Source organism: Lactuca virosa, chromosome 7 (assembly GCF_052849685.1).
Source record: "Lactuca virosa cultivar CGN04683 chromosome 7, Lactuca_virosa_CGN04683_v6, whole genome shotgun sequence".
NCBI lineage: Eukaryota > Viridiplantae > Streptophyta > Magnoliopsida > Asterales > Asteraceae > Lactuca > Lactuca virosa.
The window spans coordinates 196,818,241-196,843,005 of NC_136432.1; the positions used below are offsets into that span (position 1 = coordinate 196,818,241).

General features: G+C 38.3%; 2 protein-coding genes and 2 pseudogenes across 2 annotated transcripts; all 4 read right to left on the bottom strand.

Annotated features, from left to right (window-relative positions):
• Positions 1–74: 74 nt before the first annotated feature.
• LOC145127429 (2S seed storage protein-like) lies at positions 75–8,850 on the bottom strand. Its single transcript, XM_079062631.1, has 6 exons — positions 8,819–8,850; positions 8,273–8,356; positions 8,023–8,082; positions 7,897–7,977; positions 1,200–1,269; positions 75–970 (listed from the first exon to the last, which is right to left on the bottom strand). The coding sequence occupies exons 1-6, from the start codon at positions 8,848–8,850 to the stop codon at positions 266–268; spliced, it is 1,032 nt and encodes a 343-aa protein (XP_078918757.1). The 3' UTR covers positions 75–265.
• LOC145127430 (DNA-directed RNA polymerase I subunit 2-like) lies at positions 8,022–10,617 on the bottom strand. The gene is made up of 12 exons (XM_079062632.1): positions 10,597–10,617; positions 10,374–10,533; positions 10,215–10,330; positions 10,012–10,139; positions 9,837–9,916; positions 9,498–9,594; positions 9,339–9,381; positions 9,123–9,191; positions 8,955–9,039; positions 8,819–8,867; positions 8,154–8,356; positions 8,022–8,082 (listed from the first exon to the last, which is right to left on the bottom strand). Exons 1-7 carry the CDS (start codon positions 10,615–10,617, stop codon positions 9,369–9,371), a joined length of 615 nt encoding a protein of 204 aa, XP_078918758.1. The 3' UTR covers positions 8,022–8,082; positions 8,154–8,356; positions 8,819–8,867; positions 8,955–9,039; positions 9,123–9,191; positions 9,339–9,368.
• A 2,005-nt stretch (positions 10,618–12,622) lies between these two features.
• LOC145127431 (2S seed storage protein pseudogene) lies at positions 12,623–13,474 on the bottom strand (annotated as a pseudogene).
• Positions 13,475–21,825: 8,351 nt separating this feature from the next.
• Positions 21,826–22,677, bottom strand: LOC145127432 (2S seed storage protein pseudogene; annotated as a pseudogene).
• Between the last annotated feature and the right edge of the window lie 2,088 nt (positions 22,678–24,765).

Sequence of the window (24,765 nt, forward strand, 5' to 3'; positions counted from 1 at the left end):
AAATATTTAACCCAATAATGGAAATTTTGTGTTATAATTAAGTTGGTTATAATTGTTCCACTATCTTCAGGGAATAAAAAAACGCAGCCATCATTTTATTTATTCATAAAAAAGATGAAAGAGCGATTACATGAGATTTATAGATACTCATCTCTCCATGAGCCTACTTATTTTTGCAACTACTCCCATCGATCTCAAAATTCAAAACCGTAAACCTTGACTAGAGATGCGAATGACATTTATTCCTCGATCATTAATCTCCACCTTAGAACATGGTAGATGGGATTCGGCATTGATGCACTTCTAGTTTGCATTGGTTGGGCAGACTTTGAACAATCTGCTGCAAGTCTTGGGTCTGAGGCTGTCCACCACGTCGGCCACGTTGTTGGCTCCCTTGTTGCTGCTGCCTCTGGGCTTGCCTGTACACCTCCTGCATGGCCTCGCACTGGCATTCTTCCTCCACGTTCTGAAGCTCACTGCAGCATTGTTCGAGACCTTGTGGCTGTTGACCTTGCCTGCTGACGCTCATCAGAAGGGTTGCATAGGAACCCATTTGTCGTTGGATGAAATTTTGGCACTGGTTGAATTGTCGGCCTCGGATGTGCTCGCACTGCTGTTGCGAGCCACGGCGGCTGTAGGTGGTGTCCTCGGTGATAGTGGTGAAGGTAGTGATTGAGATTTTTCCGACTTGGCATTGTCTAGTTTGGAGTTTGCATTGGTTAGGAAGGTTCTGAGCCTTCTGCATCATCTGTCTGATCTGCTTGGAACCGAAGCTTCCGCCTTGTTGTCCCTGTTGTTGTTGTTGCATCTTCTGGGCTTCCCGGAATGCTTCTTTCACAGCCTCACACTGGCACTGCTCGTTGACGTATTGGAGCTCTTGGCAACACAACTGGAGGCCGCCCTGCTGCTGACTCGGCCGGTTGTCTTCTGCATACCGACTCTGGCCTGCGCGAGATACCTCTGGCAACCCCTAACTTTTCCGACCGCTATTCAATTATTATGCATATAAAAGTTTAATAATTCAGTTTCTACATATAATATAAAATTCCAATAAACTAGCTTATTTAAATTAAAGAATGAATGTATTTTCTGACATATATTAGCAGTGGTTCACATAAAAAATAGAAAGATGAATGAATATAAAATTAAACTAGGACAATGAAGTATCCAAAACTTTTTGACTCTAGAATTGGAAATACCTTAACTTTACCTGCCTTTACCTTAATGTACTCTTGAGTAGACTTTTTATTGTGCAGCCTTGCATAAAGTCTGATGCAAAAAGAAAAATCATACATATATTGAGAATTATATTGTCATGGTTCAAACACAGGTATAATGTAGAAGATGAAAACTCAGGAAGATAAAGATAAACCTGTTGCAGAAAGAAGAAAACAGAGGAGAACAGAGGTTTGACAATTACTTCTCTATCGAACTCTAGCTAAAGTAGGACCTGAAAATCCTAATTAATAGACCATGAAATATGTTAAATTAAAGAAATATGTTAAATTAAATATGAACTGCCACAAACATAATTTAAGGCATATAAAACATAAAAACAAACGTTATGTTATAATGCAAAACTATGTAAACATTAAAAATAACACTTCCAAAACTAACTATCGTAATCAAAATATGCCAACAACCTCCTAAGACAAGAAAATGCCTTAAAAATAAATTTCATATCTTCCAAAAACTATTTAGAGGAAAGAGAATGATTTGTCTACCAACATGGTTGGAATAATAACTATAGTTCAGGACATAAAGTTGTTTTCTTTTTCTATTACATGAAACATATATTCTTCTACATAAACAGATACAGTGAACTAGCTGAAGTTGATGAAAAACTAGCTCATAAAAGATTTGTTAGATAAATTGCAGAGAGATTTGGCTCGATAACATACAAAATGTTATAAATAAAGTTTTCTCTAAGCCATTCAGCTCAATGGTGAAGGCTTAGTTGGGTTGGCATGCATTAGAAAATGCAGTCATGGTAATCTCAACGACACCCATAACCATGTATATTATGTGGTTATTTTAGTTTCAAGTTGGAAGATATGGTAATCCATTCCTACTTAACTCATTAGACACCTAAGTTATCACCAAGTTACATGAGATTATGTGATTATCATCTACTTAAAGCAAACATGGTAAGATGAGTTTTCCATGGCTATTTCCATTTTCCAATGATGAGGGTATTTACGTCTTTTTGACAATCTTGTAGGATGTTGCTGTTTTTTGGAATCAACAACCATTAGCTGCAAGGGACATCCAAAGTTATGATTGACATATCAAATGGTGTAAAAGAGTTGATTAATCAAGAAGTGTCTCCTAAGACTGCGACTTAGAAACACATGTTTTTTTAGTGGAATAATACTTTTTTTGTCCAGAAGAAGCTTTTGTGTTTCCAGGATGATGATAGAACTTAGCAACCTAAAATTGGCAAACCTCAAAAGAATAGAATCTTCAACTCCATTCCAAAGAATAACAATGAAATCCATAAAAAATTTACCTTCTATGCTCTTTGATATTCTTATATATGCTGTGTATATAAGGAAGAAAACGCCAGCCAACATAATAGCTACTTTAGACCCTGGACTAGAAAGCCCTGAAATTGAGAACCACAAGTTAAAATTACCATCATACCCCTCTAACCATAGGCCAAAATAAAAATGTGATACCCCATGTACCCCATGAAAAATCACAATATTACCTTTTTGACAACTTTCAAAGTTCAATTTTACAAATTTACCTGCACATGGGTCAAGTTTTGTTTTTGATGAAGGTATTTACATCATTTTGCAATTTTCATGGGACAGAGAAAAACGTGTTCAAAAACTTCATTACTCTTACAAATCCAAGGAATCATTTTTTGGTCAACTACAACAAGTTATTTTGAATCATTATGAAGGTTAACGTATAAAACTACCTTTACAATTAAAAACCACACCTAATAATCATTAGATTGATCAATAATCAATTTTTAATCATACTTTGAATGTCAAATTGGTATCCCAAACACTCTAACTAAAAAAGGGACAAATATTAGACAAAAATGAAAAAGTATACAAAATATCTTTGAGATTATCTTCCAAGTTGGACAACCTTAATAAAAGTATTGTCAAAATATGGTTAAAATATAAAATACCCATTCCTAAGTCTTAGTCTCAAGGGATACTTCCACATGGTAATAAATGAGATTATAACAAATCCTATTGAGCCTTTTATTGAATAAATTATGTAGTTTTTTCTACATTTACAAAGTACAGTTGACATATTAGATTATTAAGCATGTATTTGGTTGTGATGCAGGACCCCTGGTTACAAATGGTGCAAGTTTGGTTCTTCTTGTTAGCATAGACGTTTGGGAGCATGCATACTATTTACAGGTATCTGTATCTTAGTTAGTGAATAATACTATTTACATGTATGTTCAACTTAAATGATCAATTGATCATATAGTTAAATGTCTGAATGTATTAATTACATGATGCAAATACCTTGTGAAGAAGCATACATAGATGGCGTCAAAGAGATAATTAGCAATCTATGTCATACCAAGGGTACCAAAGTAAGGAAACAACTCTAGGTTTTAGAAAGTAACTTGTTGATAAAGAAGAAGGCCTTTCATATGGCTATGATTCAAGGTGATTCGTGCAAGTAATGCTTAAATATGAGATGGATGATGATTGAAAAAGAAAAGAAGGGGGAAATTATACCTAAAGTAATATTTTGTGCATATGAACTAAACGTAACCTAATATACGACTAAAGCAAATAAAATCAAGAGATTTACATGAATCGGAAAGTTGACGAAGACTAATTTTAGATTTGCTTGATTTTATGGTCGGTGTGGCGGTTACCGGAATTGGAAGCTGCAATGGTGAGTGATGTCGTCATTTGTTTGAACGGAGAGGATGAAATTAGGTTAACAGAGAGCAATCAATAGTCTCATCACCAATGGAGCGCCCAACCTCCTCCCACCAGTCTCGTTCCCTGTCCTTCTGAAGTCAGGAATCAAGTTTGACCTTTGCCCCCTCGGTGCAACTGTTGGTGCGAAAAGCGTTAGCAACATCCGCTAACCATTGCCTGCTCGCAATAGGGTCCTTCTCCCCATAGTAGTTCGGAGCCCCACACTCCCGGAACTCCCTGAAGGTCAAAGAACGTGCTCCTACCAAGGCAACCATCCCAACACTAAATCTATTCCTAGGTTTTCCTAGGGTAAACTACACACCACTCTCCTCCATTAGCTGCAGAAGGAACTCCCGCTAACTTCCTCTAACTAGCTCATGAATAAATTATATATCACCAAAACCAGATAATTCTTCGAATGAGAGGTCTCGTACTACAATGGTTGGACTCAAACAAGAGTTGCGCAATAGAGTTAAAACCTAAGCTTCTAAAATTATCTAGTATTAGTTTTATGTAACTTAGCATATTCACTTACTAGTTAGTTGAAACTAGTTAGGACTCCTAAAAAGCACAAAGCAAGCAGCATTCGAGACTAGGGATTTTGGAGTTAAGGTCTTACTAGCCATGCTAAACTATAAAGTTGGAAACTTTATGGTAAAGAATATCTTTTGTTGCCTAGATCTGAAATTTGGACGTAAGTGCTTAAGGGATTAAACACTTAATAAGAGGTATGGGGAGCAGCCGCGTACGCTGGGCGTACCGAGGGGTACACTACACGTGCGAGGTCAACTCCCCGATCTTTGGTTAACGGCAGAGTACGCCCGCGTACTGACAGAGTCAACCTTGTTGACTCAGTTGACTTTGACCTTGATTTTGACTAGGATTTGACCTAGGGGTATTTAAGGTATTTGAATTGTAGTCTTAGTTTTGGTTACCGTTATTCATAAAGATGACCAGTAGTGTGGATTTCAGAGCAGCGTGTCATTTCAGCTTTTCGTCTGTCTGTAAGGTGAGTCTTCTTACCATCTTAAGTGGGCCGAAGGCACCAAGGCCGACCCACTATATTGTATGAGTAAAATTGTATGCTGTCGTATGATTTTGTATGATGTGATTGTATGATATATGTATTGAGCTAGTCCGGGCTCGAAGTCATTATGGACCCGAGGTTGATTCGGACCCGACACAACTACTTGCTGTTATTTTGGGTTGATACAGACCCTGGAGTCGATACAGACCTGAGACAGCCACATGCCATTATATTATATGTATGTTGTATATTGTATTTTGGGAAGCTCACTAAGATTTATGCTGATAGTTTATGTTTATGGTTTTAGGTACATCCACTTTAAAAAAGGAAGGGCCCGACGTAATGGACAACATCCTCCCTATATGATTTCCGTACTTGATATGATTGTACTTTGATGTTTTCGAATACTGTAATGATTAATGGTTTTTGGTATAGAGTATCAAGCTAATAACTGTTTCAATCATATGCTTCAAGTCTTTGAGGTTTCATAGAGTATCAAGCTAATAACCGGTTGTTTGAATGTCTAGTACTATTGCTAGCACCTAATGGCCATTGTAAAACCCAAAAACCAAATAAATATTATGAAAAATAATTTTGAAGAGAGATTTAATGAATCGAATCGTAGGTTATATTAGAGACAAGGATGAAGAATATGGCCAAGGAAAGAGGACAAAGGTGAGGGGTAGTTTCGGTACTAAATTTGATGGAAAAATTATTACGCTTCGAAGAAAATGTTTGAAAAAGTAAAGTTTCTTAATGAAAAGGGTTTGAAAATCGAGTTTGATAACTGAAAAGCTGATGAAGTTGATTTTTTATTTTATTTTTTTGATATTTTGAGTGACTATGGAAAAGTAATATCTTGATGAAATTGTGAGATAAATTTACATCAATAGTAATATTTTTTCTTATCGTATTAACTCATAAAAAACGAATTAATTCATACATTAAAATGCTCGTTGTTTCTTTTTTATTTAAAAATTAACATATTAAAATACCATATAAATTTACAACATCTGTCGTAGATCATTGATATTTTATGAAACATGACATAATTTTTATGACATACATTTTATATATGTCATAAAACTGTTGTACGTTGTAATACGTCTATCAAAAAAGTTTTTAATTTTTTTTAAATAGTGTTGTCGCTAAAATGACCAAGTTTTTTCGTGTGATGGTTCACTGAATAAACGCATATGATTAAATAAACACATAGGATTGAAGCAATAGTAATCATTACTTGCATTTGGTTGTGTTCAATGTTTTTTCTATGCATTGCACGACTTGAAAATTTGATTTGAAAAATTAAATCATGTTAATACGTAAAAGATGACATGCAAATAAGTTTTGACAAAAATAAAATTTTAAAATGTTTTTAAAGTGTTAAAATTAATTTGTCAAAAGAATGTTAAACTAAACAAGAAACAAACCTTTTTTTCAATGTAAATCATATGCTACTCATTTGAAATACAAATTTACTCTAATAGCTTTTTGATGTGCTAAAATGCATTAGCTAAACACGTCGATTGAACATTAAAATGAACTGATGTTCATGTTCATGTTCAAGTTACCTGAGAGTCTTTGTCCGGATGACAATGTGGTATAAATGAATGATTTAGTATCTTAATTTGTGATGTGTTGCATACCCATCACAAAAGAGATAAGTATAGAGATATTAAAGATGCCAAATAATCCTAAAAAGATCTAATAGTTCCATAAATATTGGAATTGATAAATGGTTTTACCTACCTAAATAACTTCTCATTGCGACTACGACATACCTCTTCGCAAAGTGAAATAAGAATCTTAGTATTTGATAAAGTAATTTTGGATAATTAATTATACAAATGATTATTATCAACTCACTAATAAATATTATTTTTATAGATGTCTTAAAACGCGTAATCACGTATTCTTCCGGATCAAACTTTTCACTTGTAAGTATCATGTCGAATGATAAAGTGAATGACTTAAATTATCTAGACTGATATCGAAATTTGAGAGCTATGCTCAAGTACGATAAGAAAGGTAAATCCATTAAGTAACCTTACTATAAATCTCCTACTGATAAGGAAAATTGAGCTCAACGAAAAGAGTATGATGTTATTGTCCCTGAGTCGACATTTCGTTGCATGCCTTATGCTAGCGACCATTGCTCCCAAACTTCAACGGAGTTTTGGAGAATCTTTGGGCGTAGGGAAACACTACTAGAAACATGGGTTTTAGCGGCGGATGAATCCGTTGTTATTCCGTCACTAGAGGTCTTTTGCGACGGATCTGTGATAGACTTACTCCATAGCCAAATAAAACGTGGTTAATGGCTTAGCGAGAGATTTAGCGACGGACATGATTTTCCTTGCGACGGCTTTAGCGACGGATTATCCATCGCACATTGCTCCCTTAATACCGTTATTTTAGGACATCAGCGACAAAACTAAATAAATATTATGTCGCTAATCCCTTGCAAGCCTCTATATCTGTCTTTTATATTCTGTCGCTAATCCCTTGCAAACCTCTATACCTGTCTTTTCATATTCCGTCGCTGATCCCTAGCAAAATTTAGATGTGATTATTTTTTGTTGTCGTCGATGATCCCTCACAAATATATAATATTAATTTTTTTTATTACAAATCTAAAACAAAAAATACTAAAAACATCAAATAATTATACAATCCCAAACTAAACAATAATAAAATACCAAAAAAATCAACTATCAAATTTTAACAAAACATCCAAAAACATCAAATATCAATGTTTTACCAAAAGGATCAAAATCATCAAATATCAAAAGTTTAATATTGATTGATATTTTATTTCCAAGTATAATGTACCATAACCTCAATTTCGTCTCATATTTTGCATTTCCACATACATCTTGCATCCGAAAGAAGGATCATAATGGAATTGGATTCCGATTCCCGTTAAATCCCATGGAATTAGGCTAACAAAGTTCTACTTACTTTTTCCTGCAATGGAAAGAGACATGGTGTTTGTTGGAAGCTAAACTAAATGCAGGACTAAAATGGAATTGGATTCCGATTCTGACCAAAAAATATATGAAAAAACATGTTACTGAAAGAAAATACCGTGTTTGCATATTGGTCTTCAGAAATTTCTCTTTTGGGGTTTGATCTACCACACCAAAACTAATAGCACAATAAGCATTTATAAAAATGGATGCATTATTTTAAATTAGGAAGAAAATTACAGAACGAACCTTCATGGTCTCTAGTGTCATTGGCCCTTTTTTGATCGCATGCAACTAACCTTATCAATAACTCTGGAAATCAAATGCTGACAAATATTAAAGTAAAAGTAGTTAAATAAACAATTTACATTAGTATCTTTTGTGTAAAATCGTTTTCAGGATTCGCACAGCTTGCCCATCTTTCTTTCCATAGTTGCAAATTTCCTATCATTCTGCCCAAAAAAAAAATTATCAACAAGATAAAACTGGTAAAAAAAATAAAATATATATTGAATGAGAATGGACACAACAGACCGAAGAGCCCCTGGACATGAATTTAGTCATGTAAAAATAAACAAGGGTATAATTATCTTTTGCAAAGTATTAGTTAGAATGACTTCAAGGACATTCAACAGGAAGGACTGACTGAGGGATGCTTATTAGGAGTAAAACTAATATTTCATGTGATATAAAGCTAAAGTCTTTTATTGGACTATTTTACCCCTCCTAGTCCTACCAATAGCATGTGCATGGTACATGACTAAGGTTCTGTTTCTTTTTATTCACTCTTAAAGATGAGATTTTAAACTTACCATTTCAAGAATGGATTTCAAAGAAAAACATATAAAAAAATTAGAATGATGAATAATACTTAATAATTTATGAGTTGTAATAGGTAGAAAGAAAAAAAGAACCTTGAGATTTGTGCTAACAGCAACCATATCATTTGAAAGAGCTTATGGCCTTAAACAACAAAGAAAATGCAACCAAGTTATGTAAGAGAACATAAAGAGTAAGGGTATAATAGGAAGAAAAAAATGGTGTAGTTACCATAAAGTAGATGGGATCCATTCCCTGAATGTGCTTACATTCAGCATAGTCTCAGCTGTAGTAAAAGTCTTGGAAACTACAACAACTGCAGTGGTAGAAGAAAATAACATTAATTATGTAAAAAAAATGTTGTTTGAAATAAAATGAATTACAAAGGAAAATATGAACCTAAAGTTGTCTCGGGATCCAAGCCTGTAATATTTCTTGCAACATCAACTGGATCAAGATTTTGCGAGACTGAAGAAAATACACAGATTGGAGGTTAAAAAAAACAAGATATGGTAAAATCATTGCCAAATTACAAACATCTCAATCATAAATTTATAACAAATTTCATGATTTTGTAAGGCTTTATGAACTTTATTACAAAATATGTATACTTACAAGCGAAGTTGGCATCCTCCAGCTGATTTACTAGCTTCTGGATCTGTAAGTTATCAAAAGAAATTATGATAATAAGATTATTTTATTTTATTTTATAATGCAACACAATACAAAAAGAAGATTAATTAAGAATAAGAACATGGAGTTGAATAAACTGACCGGTTTGAAGAGCAGTGTGCACAAACAATGGACCAAGAAAGCTTCCACCAATACCAATAGCAATTACATTTGTAAGTGGTTTCCCTATGGCTCCAAACTAACAAGGATTTCTTATTATTCAACAGAAGAGAATTATATAATTAATAAATAAAGATTAGTATTTAAGATGGATGTTCATTTTTGAGAAATCTCTGATTATTCATTCTGAGTCATAAAGAGAACAACAACTATTAGCATCAAGAATATAATGCATTTAGAAATAGGAATCCAGTTCATTTATTTCTTTACACTTTTCAAATTCTAGATATAAAAAAAACATCAAAAAATGTGTGAACTTACGACATGAGGCAGTCAAATGATTCAGCAGTCCACATGGAGCGTCATCTGGCGTGTCAACAGGGCATACAAAACCCCATGACCTGTACATAAGTAGAGAAAAAAGATCATACAGAGAAAGTAAGAAAGAAAAATATATATAAAGAAAATAAAAAAGATTTAGATTTAAATTACATACTTTGGCAATAATTTACGCACACTTGTAGCACGAAGTCCTGCAAGTGAAGAACCTCTATGAACAGCTCTAAAATGTGACAAAAATCTGAGAAAATTCTGCCTTTCTGCTTGTACTGCCATACCAGCTTTCTAGCAAACAAATGTGATTCCCCAGAGTTAAATTTTTTAAACAATTTCTACAATATTTATTAAAGAAATGAGTACCTCTTTCAGATCAAGAGTCGACTGTGCAACCAATCTTCCAGTCTTCAACATATTTTCAACATCTGAACCAACTTGTTTTGCAGGATTCTTATCCAATGCCTTCTTCACATCATCTACTGAAATAATTAAACCCCCCAAAAAAAAAGAATTTAGATCAACAATGTTTTAACATATTTTCAACATCAGGCGCTGTACGGACCTCCTCCGCAGTCAGCTGGAATGCTCTCCCACGAGCCCTCGGAGTCTCGGCCTTCCCCGGCCGACCGTCAGTAACACATAAAGCAGCAGGAGCAGAAGCCTGGGCTGATCCCTGAGTGAGCTAACAAAAGAATGTGTTAAAATTAATTTGTCAAAAGAATGTTAAACTAAACAAGAAACAAACCTCTTTTTCAATGTAAATCATTTGCTACTCATTTGAAATACACATTTACTCTAATAGCTTTTCGATGTGCTAAAATGCATTAGCTAAACACGTCGGTTGAACATTAAAATGAACTGATGTTCAAGTTACCTGAGAGTCTTCGTCCAGATGACAGTGTGGTATAAATGAATGATTTAGTATCTTAACTTGTGATGTATTGCATACCCATCACAAAAAGAGATAAGTATAGAGATATTAAACATGCCAAAGAATCCCAAAAAGATCTAAAAGTTCCATAAATATTGGATTTGATAAATGGTTTTACCTACCTAAATAACTTCTCCTTGCGACTACGACATACCTCTTCACAAAGTGAAATAAGAATCTTAGTATTTGATAAAGTAATTTTGGATAATTAATTATACAAAATATTATTATCAACTCACTAATAAATATTATTTTTATAGATGTATTCAAACACGTAATCACGTATTCTTCCGGATCAAACTTTTCACTTGTAAGTATCATGTCGAATGATAAAGTGAATGACTTGAATTATCTTGACTGATATCGAAATTTGAGAGTTATGCTCAAGTACGATAAGAAAGGTCGATCCATTAAGTAACCTTACCATAAATCTCCTACTGATAAGGAAAATTGAGCTCAATGAAAAGAGTATCATGATATTGTCCCTAAGTCGATATTTGGTTGCATGCCTTATGCTAGCGACCATTGCTCCCAAACTTCAAAAGTGTTTTGGAGAATCTTTGGGTGTATTATATCGCTTAGGGAAATGTTCCAAGTACAAGCTAGGAAATAATGGTTTGACACAGTGAAACCTCTCATAGGTTGCAAGTTATCTTGGGTTTATGAGAATGGGGTTACGTGGCGTTGTCTGGCTACCTTCTGTTTTCTACCGCCATTGCAACCAATCAAATAAACCTTCCCACCGCTTCTTTTTTCTTTTGCGTCCCTACGACGCCATTCCTACCCTGCCGATCAGATTTCTTTCTTCCTGAAGCTTCTCGTACCACCTCTCCCACCTGAAGGTGGGAGTGTCAGTACATGTCCTTAGAGCATCCATAATGGTGAGTTTAATATGAGAGTTACATGAGATGTCAAACCTAAATGTCATTAAATAGATGAAAACTCTACCATTATGAGATACCACCTTGACATTCAATAAATTTGGAGTTCAATGACCATTGAACTCTTTAATGGAAAAAAGAAAAGTTTTAATTTTTAAATATATATTATAAATTACCTTTTGTAAGACTGTAGATGTAATTATGTAGAGTACTAGAGTTTAAATACATTGTAGGAAAAAGAAATGATAGAATTGAATAGATCGTAGAAAGATGATTCGGCCATCCATTTTGTGAATGCCCATATGCAAGGTATATATTGATTAGCTTAGCGATTATGTTTTCTGATAATGCAGAGTTTGCTACAAATATAATTCTAAACTCGTTGCCGAGTTAATACAAAAATATAATTCTAAACTCGTTGCCGAGTTACTACAACCAGTTCAATGAGTTCATTTTGAAATTTAATATGAATATATAATCTACAGAGGCCTACAATTAATGGAATTTCATTGCATGCTAAAGACCTCTACCTCTGAGTTCAACATGGCCGAATATAAGTTGTCCAGCTCAGCCACAATTGAGATTGCCCAAAAGACTATATCCAAAAGTGGTAAACACCAAATAAATTAAGACGGTCAAACCCATTTTCTTTCTATAAAGCTCTACCTTATAAATTTGAAGACTCTTTCAATTTAAATATTTAACCCAATAATGGAAATTTTGTGTTATAATTAAGTTGGTTATAACTGTTCCACTATCTTCAGGGAATAAAAAAACGCAGCCATCATTTTATTTATTCATAAAAAAGATGAAAGAGCGATTACATGAGATTTATAGATACTCATCTCTCCATGAGCCTACTTATTTTTGCAACTACTCCCATCGATCTCAAAATTCAAAACCGTAAACCTTGACTAGAGATGCGAATGACATTTATTCCTCGATCATTAATCTCCACCTTAGAACATGGTAGATGGGATTCGGCATTGATGCACTTCTAGTTTGCATTGGTTGGGCAGACTTTGAACAATCTGCTGCAAGTCTTGGGTCTGAGGCTGTCCACCACGTCGGCCACGTTGTTGGCTCCCTTGTTGCTGCTGCCTCTGGGCTTGCCTGTACACCTCCTGCATGGCCTCGCACTGGCATTCTTCCTCCACGTTCTGAAGCTCACTGCAGCATTGTTCGAGACCTTGTGGCTGTTGACCTTGCCTGCTGACGCTCATCAGAAGGGTTGCATAGGAACCCATTTGTCGTTGGATGAAATTTTGGCACTGGTTGAATTGTCGGCCTCGGATGTGCTCGCACTGCTGTTGCGAGCCACGGCGGCTGTAGGTGGTGTCCTCGGTGATAGTGGTGAAGGTGGTGATTGAGATTTTTCCGACTTGGCATTGTCTAGTTTGGAGTTTGCATTGGTTAGGAAGGTTCTGAGCCTTCTGCATCATCTGTCTGATCTGCTTGGAACCGAAGCTTCCGCCTTGTTGTCCCTGTTGTTGTTGTTGCATCTTCTGGGCTTCCCGGAATGCTTCTTTCACAGCCTCACACTGGCACTGCTCGTCGACGTATTGGAGCTCTTGGCAGCACAACTGGAGGCCGCCCTGCTGCTGACTTCGGTTGTCTTCTTCATACCGACTCTGGCCCTGCGCGAGATACCTCTGGCACTGATTGAATCTTTGTCCCTGGAGCTGTTGGCTGCACTGCTCCTTCGAGAATGTGCTTTCCTCCTCGATGGTGGTGGTGATGATGGTGCTGTGGGCGGAAGCAAAGGCTACAAGGGCTGTGAAAGCAAGTGCTAGTGCTATGAGCTTTGCCATTGTGGGATGGTTGTGAATCGATGGTTGTGGTGGTGGGTATTTATGGTACATGTGGGTGCACACGTGGAGAGCTGGTTGTAATAGGTGGCGAAGTTGAATACTGTCGAGCAACACGTACGAGTTTTTACATCTCAAATGTAACAAGTGGAAGTGCTTTTTTGGGAGTTTTTATACTAGCTAGGTGTCTATTCTGTTGTTCGAACGCTTGTGGTACTGTAATGGCTCCAGATGGATTTGGAGTAATAATATAATATATTTCTTATATATAATTTTTAGTTAGCCACGTTATATCTTATTGGTACGACAAGAAGTAGTCTAATCAAAGCTAATGAGTTCGTTTGAGTTTACTAACATAACATGGTTATTGGTTAGTTTAGCGTAATAATATTAGGTCTAGCTTGTCTCAACTCGTTTGTAGTCCTAGATCATTAAGATCTATAAATATAAAAATTTGATATATTGGGTTTAGATACAAACCAAACTAAGCCAAAAATTAACTTTGGGTTTTTTATTTTATCTAAAAGATAAAAACTAATATTTTAGAATTCTTAAGAAATAAAACATTTTGAATTAAATGAAACAGATAACTAAATTTTTAAATGATTTTAAAAAAAAATATATAAAAAAATATATTCTTTCTAGTTTTGATTTTTAGAGTTAATGGTCGAAATGTTTCTTATCCTGTTACCTCTACTTAATTAAATATTGCACACTAATTTGCTTTGAAAACCGGACCGGCCGGTTTAACCGGGAACCGGTCCCGGTTCCGATTCTTGGAGATCAAAAAATCATTCGTCATGTGAAACGGTAAAAAACTGGTGGAACCGGTAAAAACCGGAAATTTTAAAAAATACATCTCTTTTTATCATTTTTTGTATTTTTTATATAATTAAAATTAATAATAATATAATTATGTCATCATCCAGTTTTTCCGATTTTTGAGACTGATCTGACTGGTTAGACTAGTTGAACCATCAAACCGGTAAAACGACTGATTCGATCTCCTTCCCGATTTTCAAAACTTTGCTCATTGTACAATATGTACTTATATTTGTCCTAGATAGACAACTTTTATTTTTGATAATAAGTGTATCAACAGTTTTAAGAATAATTTATTATTTTTCACCATTAATTTACCAAAACTTTTATCCATCATTACATAGTTTTCTAGCATTAGTGTAACACCGTAAATTTTCAAATAATTTTTCATTTTTAAATCACATAAAAACTCAATGTCCCATGTTCTCGAAAACCACAATGTATCAAATGTCAAACACAAGTCAACAAAACAACTGATAATCCCAAAATCTGCAACATAATCTGCAACAAGTGTGTACAATCAAGTCGGCGCCTTCCCGCGATCCTGAGAAGTACCTGAAACATATATCACACAACACTATAAGCACAAAGCTTAGTGAAGACCCTCCGGTCCTGTATCTCAGTGAAGACCCTCCGGTCTCACAACTCGGTTTGGACCCTCCGGTCCTATCTCAGTAATGAACAGAATAATATAGCATATATCACAAAGACAAGATGCATACTATCACATAACTCAATATAAGCACATAGGAGCCTCCGATCGATAACTCAAATAAGACCCTCCGGTCACACAACATTACCACTCAGGTAAGTATAGTGAGAAGACTCACCTCGTAAGTAAGCAAGTAGATCTAGTACCCCACGAACAGTCTAGACTCGGCCTACATCACATAATTATCTCTAATAAGCAATTTGTAATAACCACCAAGCTAACTCTTCCACTAGGTCTCAAAAGGGTGAAAGACCATTTTACCCCTCCATGGTCTCCAAAGTCCACTATTGACCAAACCCTAAAAGTCAACGGAAGTCAACACTTGAGTCAACAGTCCATGTTGACCGAACTCGGCGAGTACAGCTATGTGACTCGTCGAGCTCCCCCTGTCCTCAGAAAATCGGGAAAACTCCAACCTAACTCGTCGAGTTGTCTTACCAACTCGCCGAGTTGTAGCGCGTTCAGACCATCGGGGAAACCATTGCTGACTCGTCGAGTTGGCTCATGCACTCGTCGAGTCCCTCTAGGCCAATTCTCATTTCGACAATTCTAAGCAGAAATAATGTCCCAAACTCTAGATCTAGCCTCCCAAGGCTGAAATACCACGTAAAGTTGCAAGCTTTACGTCCATGCATGGCATCTAGGGCTCAAAATGCCATAATAAGCTCTATATGGGGTCTAATGCATAAAGCTTGTCTCTAGCTTGATAAAGCTTGGATCTTTGGACTCAAGGGGCCTCCTTCAGTCCAGATCTGATGTCTCAACTTCATGTCATGCTCAAATGACTCAATACCCAAAAGATGGATGGGAGAAAGCCCTAAAACTCCCTAGAAAGAGATCTATCAAGGAAATGATCAAGGTGGTGGCTTTTTACCTCCAAACTGAAGCTAGCACAGAAAAACTCTTGATCCAAAAGCCTCTTCTCGTTCCAAGCCTTGCTGCTCTTCACTCCCCTTCCAAATATGCACTAGAACACTCAAAGGTAGCTTCTCTCTCTCTCTCTCTCTCTCTCTCAAATGGATACACACGATTAGGGTTTCTCACAGAGGGTTGGGATGATAAGGGTTTTATCACCCAGTTCCTACTCTTCGAGTCGGGATCCTCTGACTCGTCGAGTAGACTCTAAAATCATGCGGCCATTACAGTCTCTACTCGGCGAGTTGGTTCTCCCAACTCGTCGAGTTGCCCTGTCGAAATGAATGAAATTAATTAAGTAATATACTTGGGACTCGGGATGTTACAATTCTCCCCCACTAGAATCAGACTTCGCCCTCGAAGTCATCCTCCGGAAACAACTCGGGGTACTACTATCGCATCTCGGACTCCGGCTCTCAAGTCCACTCGGATTCCTTCCGATGTTGCCACTGAACCTGAACCAAAGGCACCTCTTTGTTCCTCGAAACCTTCACCTTCCTATCCAAAATCGCTACCGGCTTCTCTATGTAGTTCAGGCGCTCATCAACCTGAATTTCCTCTAACGGGACCACCGTCGTCTCATCTGCTACACACTTCCTTAGCTGGGACACATGGAAGGTGTTATGAATCTGACTCAACTCCGCAGGCAGCTCCAACCGATAAGCTACCTTACCCACTCGAGCGATCACTCTGAAAGGACCGATGTATCTAGGGCCCAGCTTACCCCGCTTCCTGAATCGGATCACCCCTTTCCATGGGGATACCTTCAGGATGACAAAATATCCGACCTGAAACTCCAGCTCTGAACGGCGCCGGTCGGCGTAACTCTTCTGACGACTCTGGGCCGTCAGTAACCTTTGTCTGACCTGCTGGATCCACTCTGTCGTCTTGAGCACTATCTCAGTGCTTCCCATCACTCTCTTCCCTACCTCTCCCCAACAGATGGGAGTCCGACACCTCCTCCCATATAAGAGCTCAAAGGGAGGCATACCAATACTGGAATGATGGTTGTTGTTGTATGAGAACTCAGCCAAGGGCAGGTAAGTGTCCCAACTTCCTCCGAAGTCCATAACACATGCACATAGCATGTCCTCGAGCGTCTGAATCGTCCGCTCGCTCTGCCCGTCGGTTTGTGGGTGGTAAGCGGTACTGAAATACAACCGGGTGCCCAACTCCTCATGAAATTTCTTCCAGAACCTGGAAGTAAAACGCAAATCCCAATCTGACATTATCAATGTTGGCACCCCATGCCGTGTCACCACCTCTCTCACGTATATCTCAGCCAACTTCTCCGCAGAAGAGCTCGCACTGATAGCCATGAAGAGAGCACTATTCGTCAACCGATCTACAATCACCCATATCGCATCGACACCTCGCGTGGTCCTCAGTAATTTGGTGATAAAATCCATGGAAATCTGTTCCCACTTCCACTGGTGAACCTCTAACGGCTGCAACATGCCATGTGGATGTTGGTGCTCCGCCTTGACTTGACGACAGATCAAGCATCTCTTGACTACCCATGCCACATCCCACTTCATATAGGACCACCAATAATCCCTTTTTAAGTCCAAATACAGCTTAATGGCTCCTGGATGGATCGAGAATCTCGATCTATGGGCCTCCTCCATCAAAATACGCCAAGCTCCACCCATATATGGCACCCAGATCCGCCCATGATAGGTCATAAGCCCACAACTATCGGTCTCAAACTCAGAAATCTGCCCAATCACCCGCTCTTTCTTATGGTTCTCTGATCTCATGGCCACCACCTGGGCCTCTCGGATGGTATCTAAGACTGGAGTCATCACCGTCATCCTCATGCACACGTCTCAGATCGGAGCACTCACTGCTCGACGACTCAGGGTGTCGGCTACCACATTAGCCTTGCCAGGGTGATACAAAATCTCACAGTCGTAGTCTTTCACTACATCCAACCATCTCCTCTGTCTCGTATTCAGGTTGGGCTGATCCATAAGGTACTTCAGGCTCTTATGGTCTGTATATATGGTGCACCGAACACCATACAGATAGCGGCGCCAAATCTTGAGAGCGAACACCACCGCCCCCAACTCTAAATCATGGGTGGGATACCTCGTCCCGTGAGGCTTCAACTGCCACGATGCATATGCAATCACGTGTCCTCTCTGCATCAATACGACACCCATCCCCGATATAGATGCATCACAGTAAACTACGAAGTCCTTCACTCCCTCGGGAAGGGATAACACTGGAGCTTCGCACAATCTCTGGCGAAGATTCTCGAATGAGGCCTGCTGCTCGGGCCCCCAAGCAAAAGTAACATCCTTTCTGGTAAATCTGGTAAGAGGAAAGGTAATCTTGGAGAAATCCCTGATAAATCTCCGGTAGTAATCTGCCAGGCCAAGAAAACTCCTGATCTCAGATGGGGACCTCGGCACCTCCCATCGCACAACTGCCTCAATCTTGGCCGGGTCGACCAAAATCTCATCCTGGTTAACGAGATGCCCCAAGAACTGGACCTCTCGTAACTAGAAATCACACTTGGAGAATTTGGCATAACGCCTCTCCGTCCTCAACACTCCAAGAATCTCCCGAAGATGTTCCTCGTACTGCTCTCTGGACCTCGAGTATACCAAGATGTCGTCGATGAACACGATCACCGACCTATCCAACATGGGCCTGCACACCCGGTTCATGAGATCCATGAACGCTGCCGGTACGTTGGTGAGTCCGAAAGGCATCACCACAAACTCGTACTGCCCATAACGAGTCCTAAAGGCCGTCTTCGGGATATCCTCCTCGCAAACTCTCATATGATGATATCCAGATCTCAAGTCAAACTTGGAAAACCAAGACGCCCCCTGCAACTGATCGAATAAATCATCGATCCTCAGTAGTGGATAACGGTTCTTGACCGTTAGGTTGTTCAACTCCCAGTAGTCGATGCACATCCGGTGTGAACCATCCTTTTTCTTGACAAAAAGGATCGGCGCTCCTCACGGTGAGCTACTCGGTCTAATAAAACCCATCCCTAATAGCTCCTGAACCTGCGAGGATAACTCATGCATCTTGGGCGGCGCAAGGCGATAAGGTGCCTTGGCAATAGGCGCCGCACCCGGAATCAAATCAATCCGAAACTCCACCTGCCTCTCGGGAGGCACACCCGGTAACTCCTCGGGAAAAACATCTGGAAACTCACACACAACCGGAACATCGGAGATAGAACTCGGCCTCTCAGTGGTAAGTCTCATATCCATCACGTATGCAAGAAAGCCCGTACACCCTTGTTGTAAACTCTGCCTCGCCCTAGCGGCAGAACAGAAAGCTGACCCAGATCTGGTCCCCTCGCCATACACATTAAGCACTCCCCCACTAGGGTCTCGTATGGTCAACATCTGACGCTCACAGTCAATCACACCCCCAAACCGGCTCAACCAATCCATGCCCACTATGACATATACATCACCCATCGCTATCGGCACCAGATCTATCGAGAACTCAACACCGAAAATCTCCAATACACATCCCCAGAATACATCAGTGGAAAAAACCGCATGCTCGTCGGCTATAGAAACCCAAGAGTCAAATGACACCAAAGCAGGCACAGAACTCACAAGAAAAGTACCTATATGCAGCACAATATAAGCATAAACAAATCTCAAAATAACATGAATAAAGGAGATATGTACCAGCAACAACATCAGGCGCTGTACGGACCTCCTCCGCAGTCAGCTGGAATGCTCTCCCACGAGCCCTCGGAGTCTCGGCCTTCCCCGGCCGACCGTCAGTAACACATAAAGCAGCAGGAGCAGAAGCCTGGGCTGATCCCTGAGTGAGCTAACAAAAGAATGTGTTAAAATTAATTTGTCAAAAGAATGTTAAACTAAACAAGAAACAAACCTCTTTTTCAATGTAAATCATTTGCTACTCATTTGAAATACACATTTACTCTAATAGCTTTTCGATGTGCTAAAATGCATTAGCTAAACACGTCGGTTGAACATTAAAATGAACTGATGTTCAAGTTACCTGAGAGTCTTCGTCCAGATGACAGTGTGGTATAAATGAATGATTTAGTATCTTAACTTGTGATGTATTGCATACCCATCACAAAAAGAGATAAGTATAGAGATATTAAACATGCCAAAGAATCCCAAAAAGATCTAAAAGTTCCATAAATATTGGATTTGATAAATGGTTTTACCTACCTAAATAACTTCTCCTTGCGACTACGACATACCTCTTCACAAAGTGAAATAAGAATCTTAGTATTTGATAAAGTAATTTTGGATAATTAATTATACAAAATATTATTATCAACTCACTAATAAATATTATTTTTATAGATGTATTCAAACACGTAATCACGTATTCTTCCGGATCAAACTTTTCACTTGTAAGTATCATGTCGAATGATAAAGTGAATGACTTGAATTATCTTGACTGATATCGAAATTTGAGAGTTATGCTCAAGTACGATAAGAAAGGTCGATCCATTAAGTAACCTTACCATAAATCTCCTACTGATAAGGAAAATTGAGCTCAATGAAAAGAGTATCATGATATTGTCCCTAAGTCGATATTTGGTTGCATGCCTTATGCTAGCGACCATTGCTCCCAAACTTCAAAAGTGTTTTGGAGAATCTTTGGGTGTATTATATCGCTTAGGGAAATGTTCCAAGTACAAGCTAGGAAATAATGGTTTGACACAGTGAAACCTCTCATAGGTTGCAAGTTATCTTGGGTTTATGAGAATGGGGTTACGTGGCGTTGTCTGGCTACCTTCTGTTTTCTACCGCCATTGCAACCAATCAAATAAACCTTCCCACCGCTTCTTTTTTCTTTTGCGTCCCTACGACGCCATTCCTACCCTGCCGATCAGATTTCTTTCTTCCTGAAGCTTCTCGTACCACCTCTCCCACCTGAAGGTGGGAGTGTCAGTACATGTCCTTAGAGCATCCATAATGGTGAGTTTAATATGAGAGTTACATGAGATGTCAAACCTAAATGTCATTAAATAGATGAAAACTCTACCATTATGAGATACCACCTTGACATTCAATAAATTTGGAGTTCAATGACCATTGAACTCTTTAATGGAAAAAAGAAAAGTTTTAATTTTTAAATATATATTATAAATTACCTTTTGTAAGACTGTAGATGTAATTATGTAGAGTACTAGAGTTTAAATACATTGTAGGAAAAAGAAATGATAGAATTGAATAGATCGTAGAAAGATGATTCGGCCATCCATTTTGTGAATGCCCATATGCAAGGTATATATTGATTAGCTTAGCGATTATGTTTTCTGATAATGCAGAGTTTGCTACAAATATAATTCTAAACTCGTTGCCGAGTTAATACAAAAATATAATTCTAAACTCGTTGCCGAGTTAATACAATCAGTTCAATGAGTTCATTTTGAAATTTAATATGAATATATAATCTACAGAGGCCTACAATTAATGGAATTTCATTGCATGCTAAAGACCTCTACCTCTGAGTTCAACATGGCCGAATATAAGTTGTCCAGCTCAGCCACAATTGAGATTGCCCAAAAGACTATATCCAAAAGTGGTAAACACCAAATAAATTAAGACGGTCAAACCCATTTTCTTTCTATAAAGCTCTACCTTATAAATTTGAAGACTCTTTCAATTTAAATATTTAACCCAATAATGGAAATTTTGTGTTATAATTAAGTTGGTTATAACTGTTCCACTATCTTCAGGGAATAAAAAAACGCAGCCATCATTTTATTTATTCATAAAAAAGATGAAAGAGCGATTACATGAGATTTATAGATACTCATCTCTCCATGAGCCTACTTATTTTTGCAACTACTCCCATCGATCTCAAAATTCAAAACCGTAAACCTTGACTAGAGATGCGAATGACATTTATTCCTCGATCATTAATCTCCACCTTAGAACATGGTAGATGGGATTCGGCATTGATGCACTTCTAGTTTGCATTGGTTGGGCAGACTTTGAACAATCTGCTGCAAGTCTTGGGTCTGAGGCTGTCCACCACGTCGGCCACGTTGTTGGCTCCCTTGTTGCTGCTGCCTCTGGGCTTGCCTGTACACCTCCTGCATGGCCTCGCACTGGCATTCTTCCTCCACGTTCTGAAGCTCACTGCAGCATTGTTCGAGACCTTGTGGCTGTTGACCTTGCCTGCTGACGCTCATCAGAAGGGTTGCATAGGAACCCATTTGTCGTTGGATGAAATTTTGGCACTGGTTGAATTGTCGGCCTCGGATGTGCTCGCACTGCTGTTGCGAGCCACGGCGGCTGTAGGTGGTGTCCTCGGTGATAGTGGTGAAGGTGGTGATTGAGATTTTTCCGACTTGGCATTGTCTAGTTTGGAGTTTGCATTGGTTAGGAAGGTTCTGAGCCTTCTGCATCATCTGTCTGATCTGCTTGGAACCGAAGCTTCCGCCTTGTTGTCCCTGTTGTTGTTGTTGCATCTTCTGGGCTTCCCGGAATGCTTCTTTCACAGCCTCACACTGGCACTGCTCGTCGACGTATTGGAGCTCTTGGCAGCACAACTGGAGGCCGCCCTGCTGCTGACTTCGGTTGTCTTCTTCATACCGACTCTGGCCCTGCGCGAGATACCTCTGGCACTGATTGAATCTTTGTCCCTGGAGCTGTTGGCTGCACTGCTCCTTCGAGAATGTGCTTTCCTCCTCGATGGTGGTGGTGATGATGGTGCTGTGGGCGGAAGCAAAGGCTACAAGGGCTGTGAAAGCAAGTGCTAGTGCTATGAGCTTTGCCATTGTGGGATGGTTGTGAATCGATGGTTGTGGTGGTGGGTATTTATGGTACATGTGGGTGCACACGTGGAGAGCTGGTTGTAATAGGTGGCGAAGTTGAATACTGTCGAGCAACACGTACGAGTTTTTACATCTCAAATGTAACAAGTGGAAGTGCTTTTTTGGGAGTTTTTATACTAGCTAGGTGTCTATTCTGTTGTTCGAACGCTTGTGGTACTGTAATGGCTCCAGATGGATTTGGAGTAATAATATAATATATTTCTTATATATAATTTTTAGTTAGCCACGTTATATCTTATTGGTACGACAAGAAGTAGTCTAATCAAAGCTAATGAGTTCGTTTGAGTTTACTAACATAACATGGTTATTGGTTAGTTTAGCGTAATAATATTAGGTCTAGCTTGTCTCAACTCGTTTGTAGTCCTAGATCATTAAGATCTATAAATATAAAAATTTGATATATTGGGTTTAGATACAAACCAAACTAAGCCAAAAATTAACTTTGGGTTTTTTATTTTATCTAAAAGATAAAAACTAATATTTTAGAATTCTTAAGAAATAAAACATTTTGAATTAAATGAAACAGATAACTAAATTTTTAAATGATTTTAAAAAAAAATATATAAAAAAATATATTCTTTCTAGTTTTGATTTTTAGAGTTAATGGTCGAAATGTTTCTTATCCTGTTACCTCTACTTAATTAAATATTGCACACTAATTTGCTTTGAAAACCGGACCGGCCGGTTTAACCGGGAACCGGTCCCGGTTCCGATTCTTGGAGATCAAAAAATCATTCGTCATGTGAAACGGTAAAAAACTGGTGGAACCGGTAAAAACCGGAAATTTTAAAAAATACATCTCTTTTTATCATTTTTTGTATTTTTTATATAATTAAAATTAATAATAATATAATTATGTCATCATCCAGTTTTTCCGATTTTTGAGACTGATCTGACTGGTTAGACTAGTTGAACCATCAAACCGGTAAAACGACTGATTCGATCTCCTTCCCGATTTTCAAAACTTTGCTCATTGTACAATATGTACTTATATTTGTCCTAGATAGACAACTTTTATTTTTGATAATAAGTGTATCAACAGTTTTAAGAATAATTTATTATTTTTCACCATTAATTTACCAAAACTTTTATCCATCATTACATAGTTTTCTAGCATTAGTGTAACACCGTAAATTTTCAAATAATTTTTCATTTTTAAATCACATAAAAACTCAATGTCCCATGTTCTCGAAAACCACAATGTATCAAATGTCAAACACAAGTCAACAAAACAACTGATAATCCCAAAATCTGCAACATAATCTGCAACAAGTGTGTACAATCAAGTCGGCGCCTTCCCGCGATCCTGAGAAGTACCTGAAACATATATCACACAACACTATAAGCACAAAGCTTAGTGAAGACCCTCCGGTCCTGTATCTCAGTGAAGACCCTCCGGTCTCACAACTCGGTTTGGACCCTCCGGTCCTATCTCAGTAATGAACAGAATAATATAGCATATATCACAAAGACAAGATGCATACTATCACATAACTCAATATAAGCACATAGGAGCCTCCGATCGATAACTCAAATAAGACCCTCCGGTCACACAACATTACCACTCAGGTAAGTATAGTGAGAAGACTCACCTCGTAAGTAAGCAAGTAGATCTAGTACCCCACGAACAGTCTAGACTCGGCCTACATCACATAATTATCTCTAATAAGCAATTTGTAATAACCACCAAGCTAACTCTTCCACTAGGTCTCAAAAGGGTGAAAGACCATTTTACCCCTCCATGGTCTCCAAAGTCCACTATTGACCAAACCCTAAAAGTCAACGGAAGTCAACACTTGAGTCAACAGTCCATGTTGACCGAACTCGGCGAGTACAGCTATGTGACTCGTCGAGCTCCCCCTGTCCTCAGAAAATCGGGAAAACTCCAACCTAACTCGTCGAGTTGTCTTACCAACTCGCCGAGTTGTAGCGCGTTCAGACCATCGGGGAAACCATTGCTGACTCGTCGAGTTGGCTCATGCACTCGTCGAGTCCCTCTAGGCCAATTCTCATTTCGACAATTCTAAGCAG

What these genes read in the sequence shown, in the direction of transcription:
- LOC145127429 (XM_079062631.1), bottom strand. Translation starts at nt 8,850, where the DNA reads ATGATATGGTTGCTGTTAGCACAAATCTCAAG. An exon ending in TTTACACAAAAGATACTAAT is followed by an intron (nt 8,083 to 8,272) that starts GTAAATTGTTTA and finishes TTGTGCTATTAG; the next exon opens with TTTTGGTGTGGTAGATCAAA. An exon ending in TCTTTCCATTGCAGGAAAAA is followed by an intron (nt 1,270 to 7,896) that starts GTAAGTAGAACT and finishes TTTTTGCATCAG; the next exon opens with ACTTTATGCAAGGCTGCACA.
- LOC145127430 (XM_079062632.1), bottom strand. Translation starts at nt 10,617, where the DNA reads ATGATTTACATTGAAAAAGAG. An exon ending in TGATTTACATTGAAAAAGAG is followed by an intron (nt 10,534 to 10,596) that starts GTTTGTTTCTTG and finishes TTCTTTTGTTAG; the next exon opens with CTCACTCAGGGATCAGCCCA. An exon ending in TCATTTGACTGCCTCATGTC is followed by an intron (nt 9,595 to 9,836) that starts GTAAGTTCACAC and finishes AATCCTTGTTAG; the next exon opens with TTTGGAGCCATAGGGAAACC.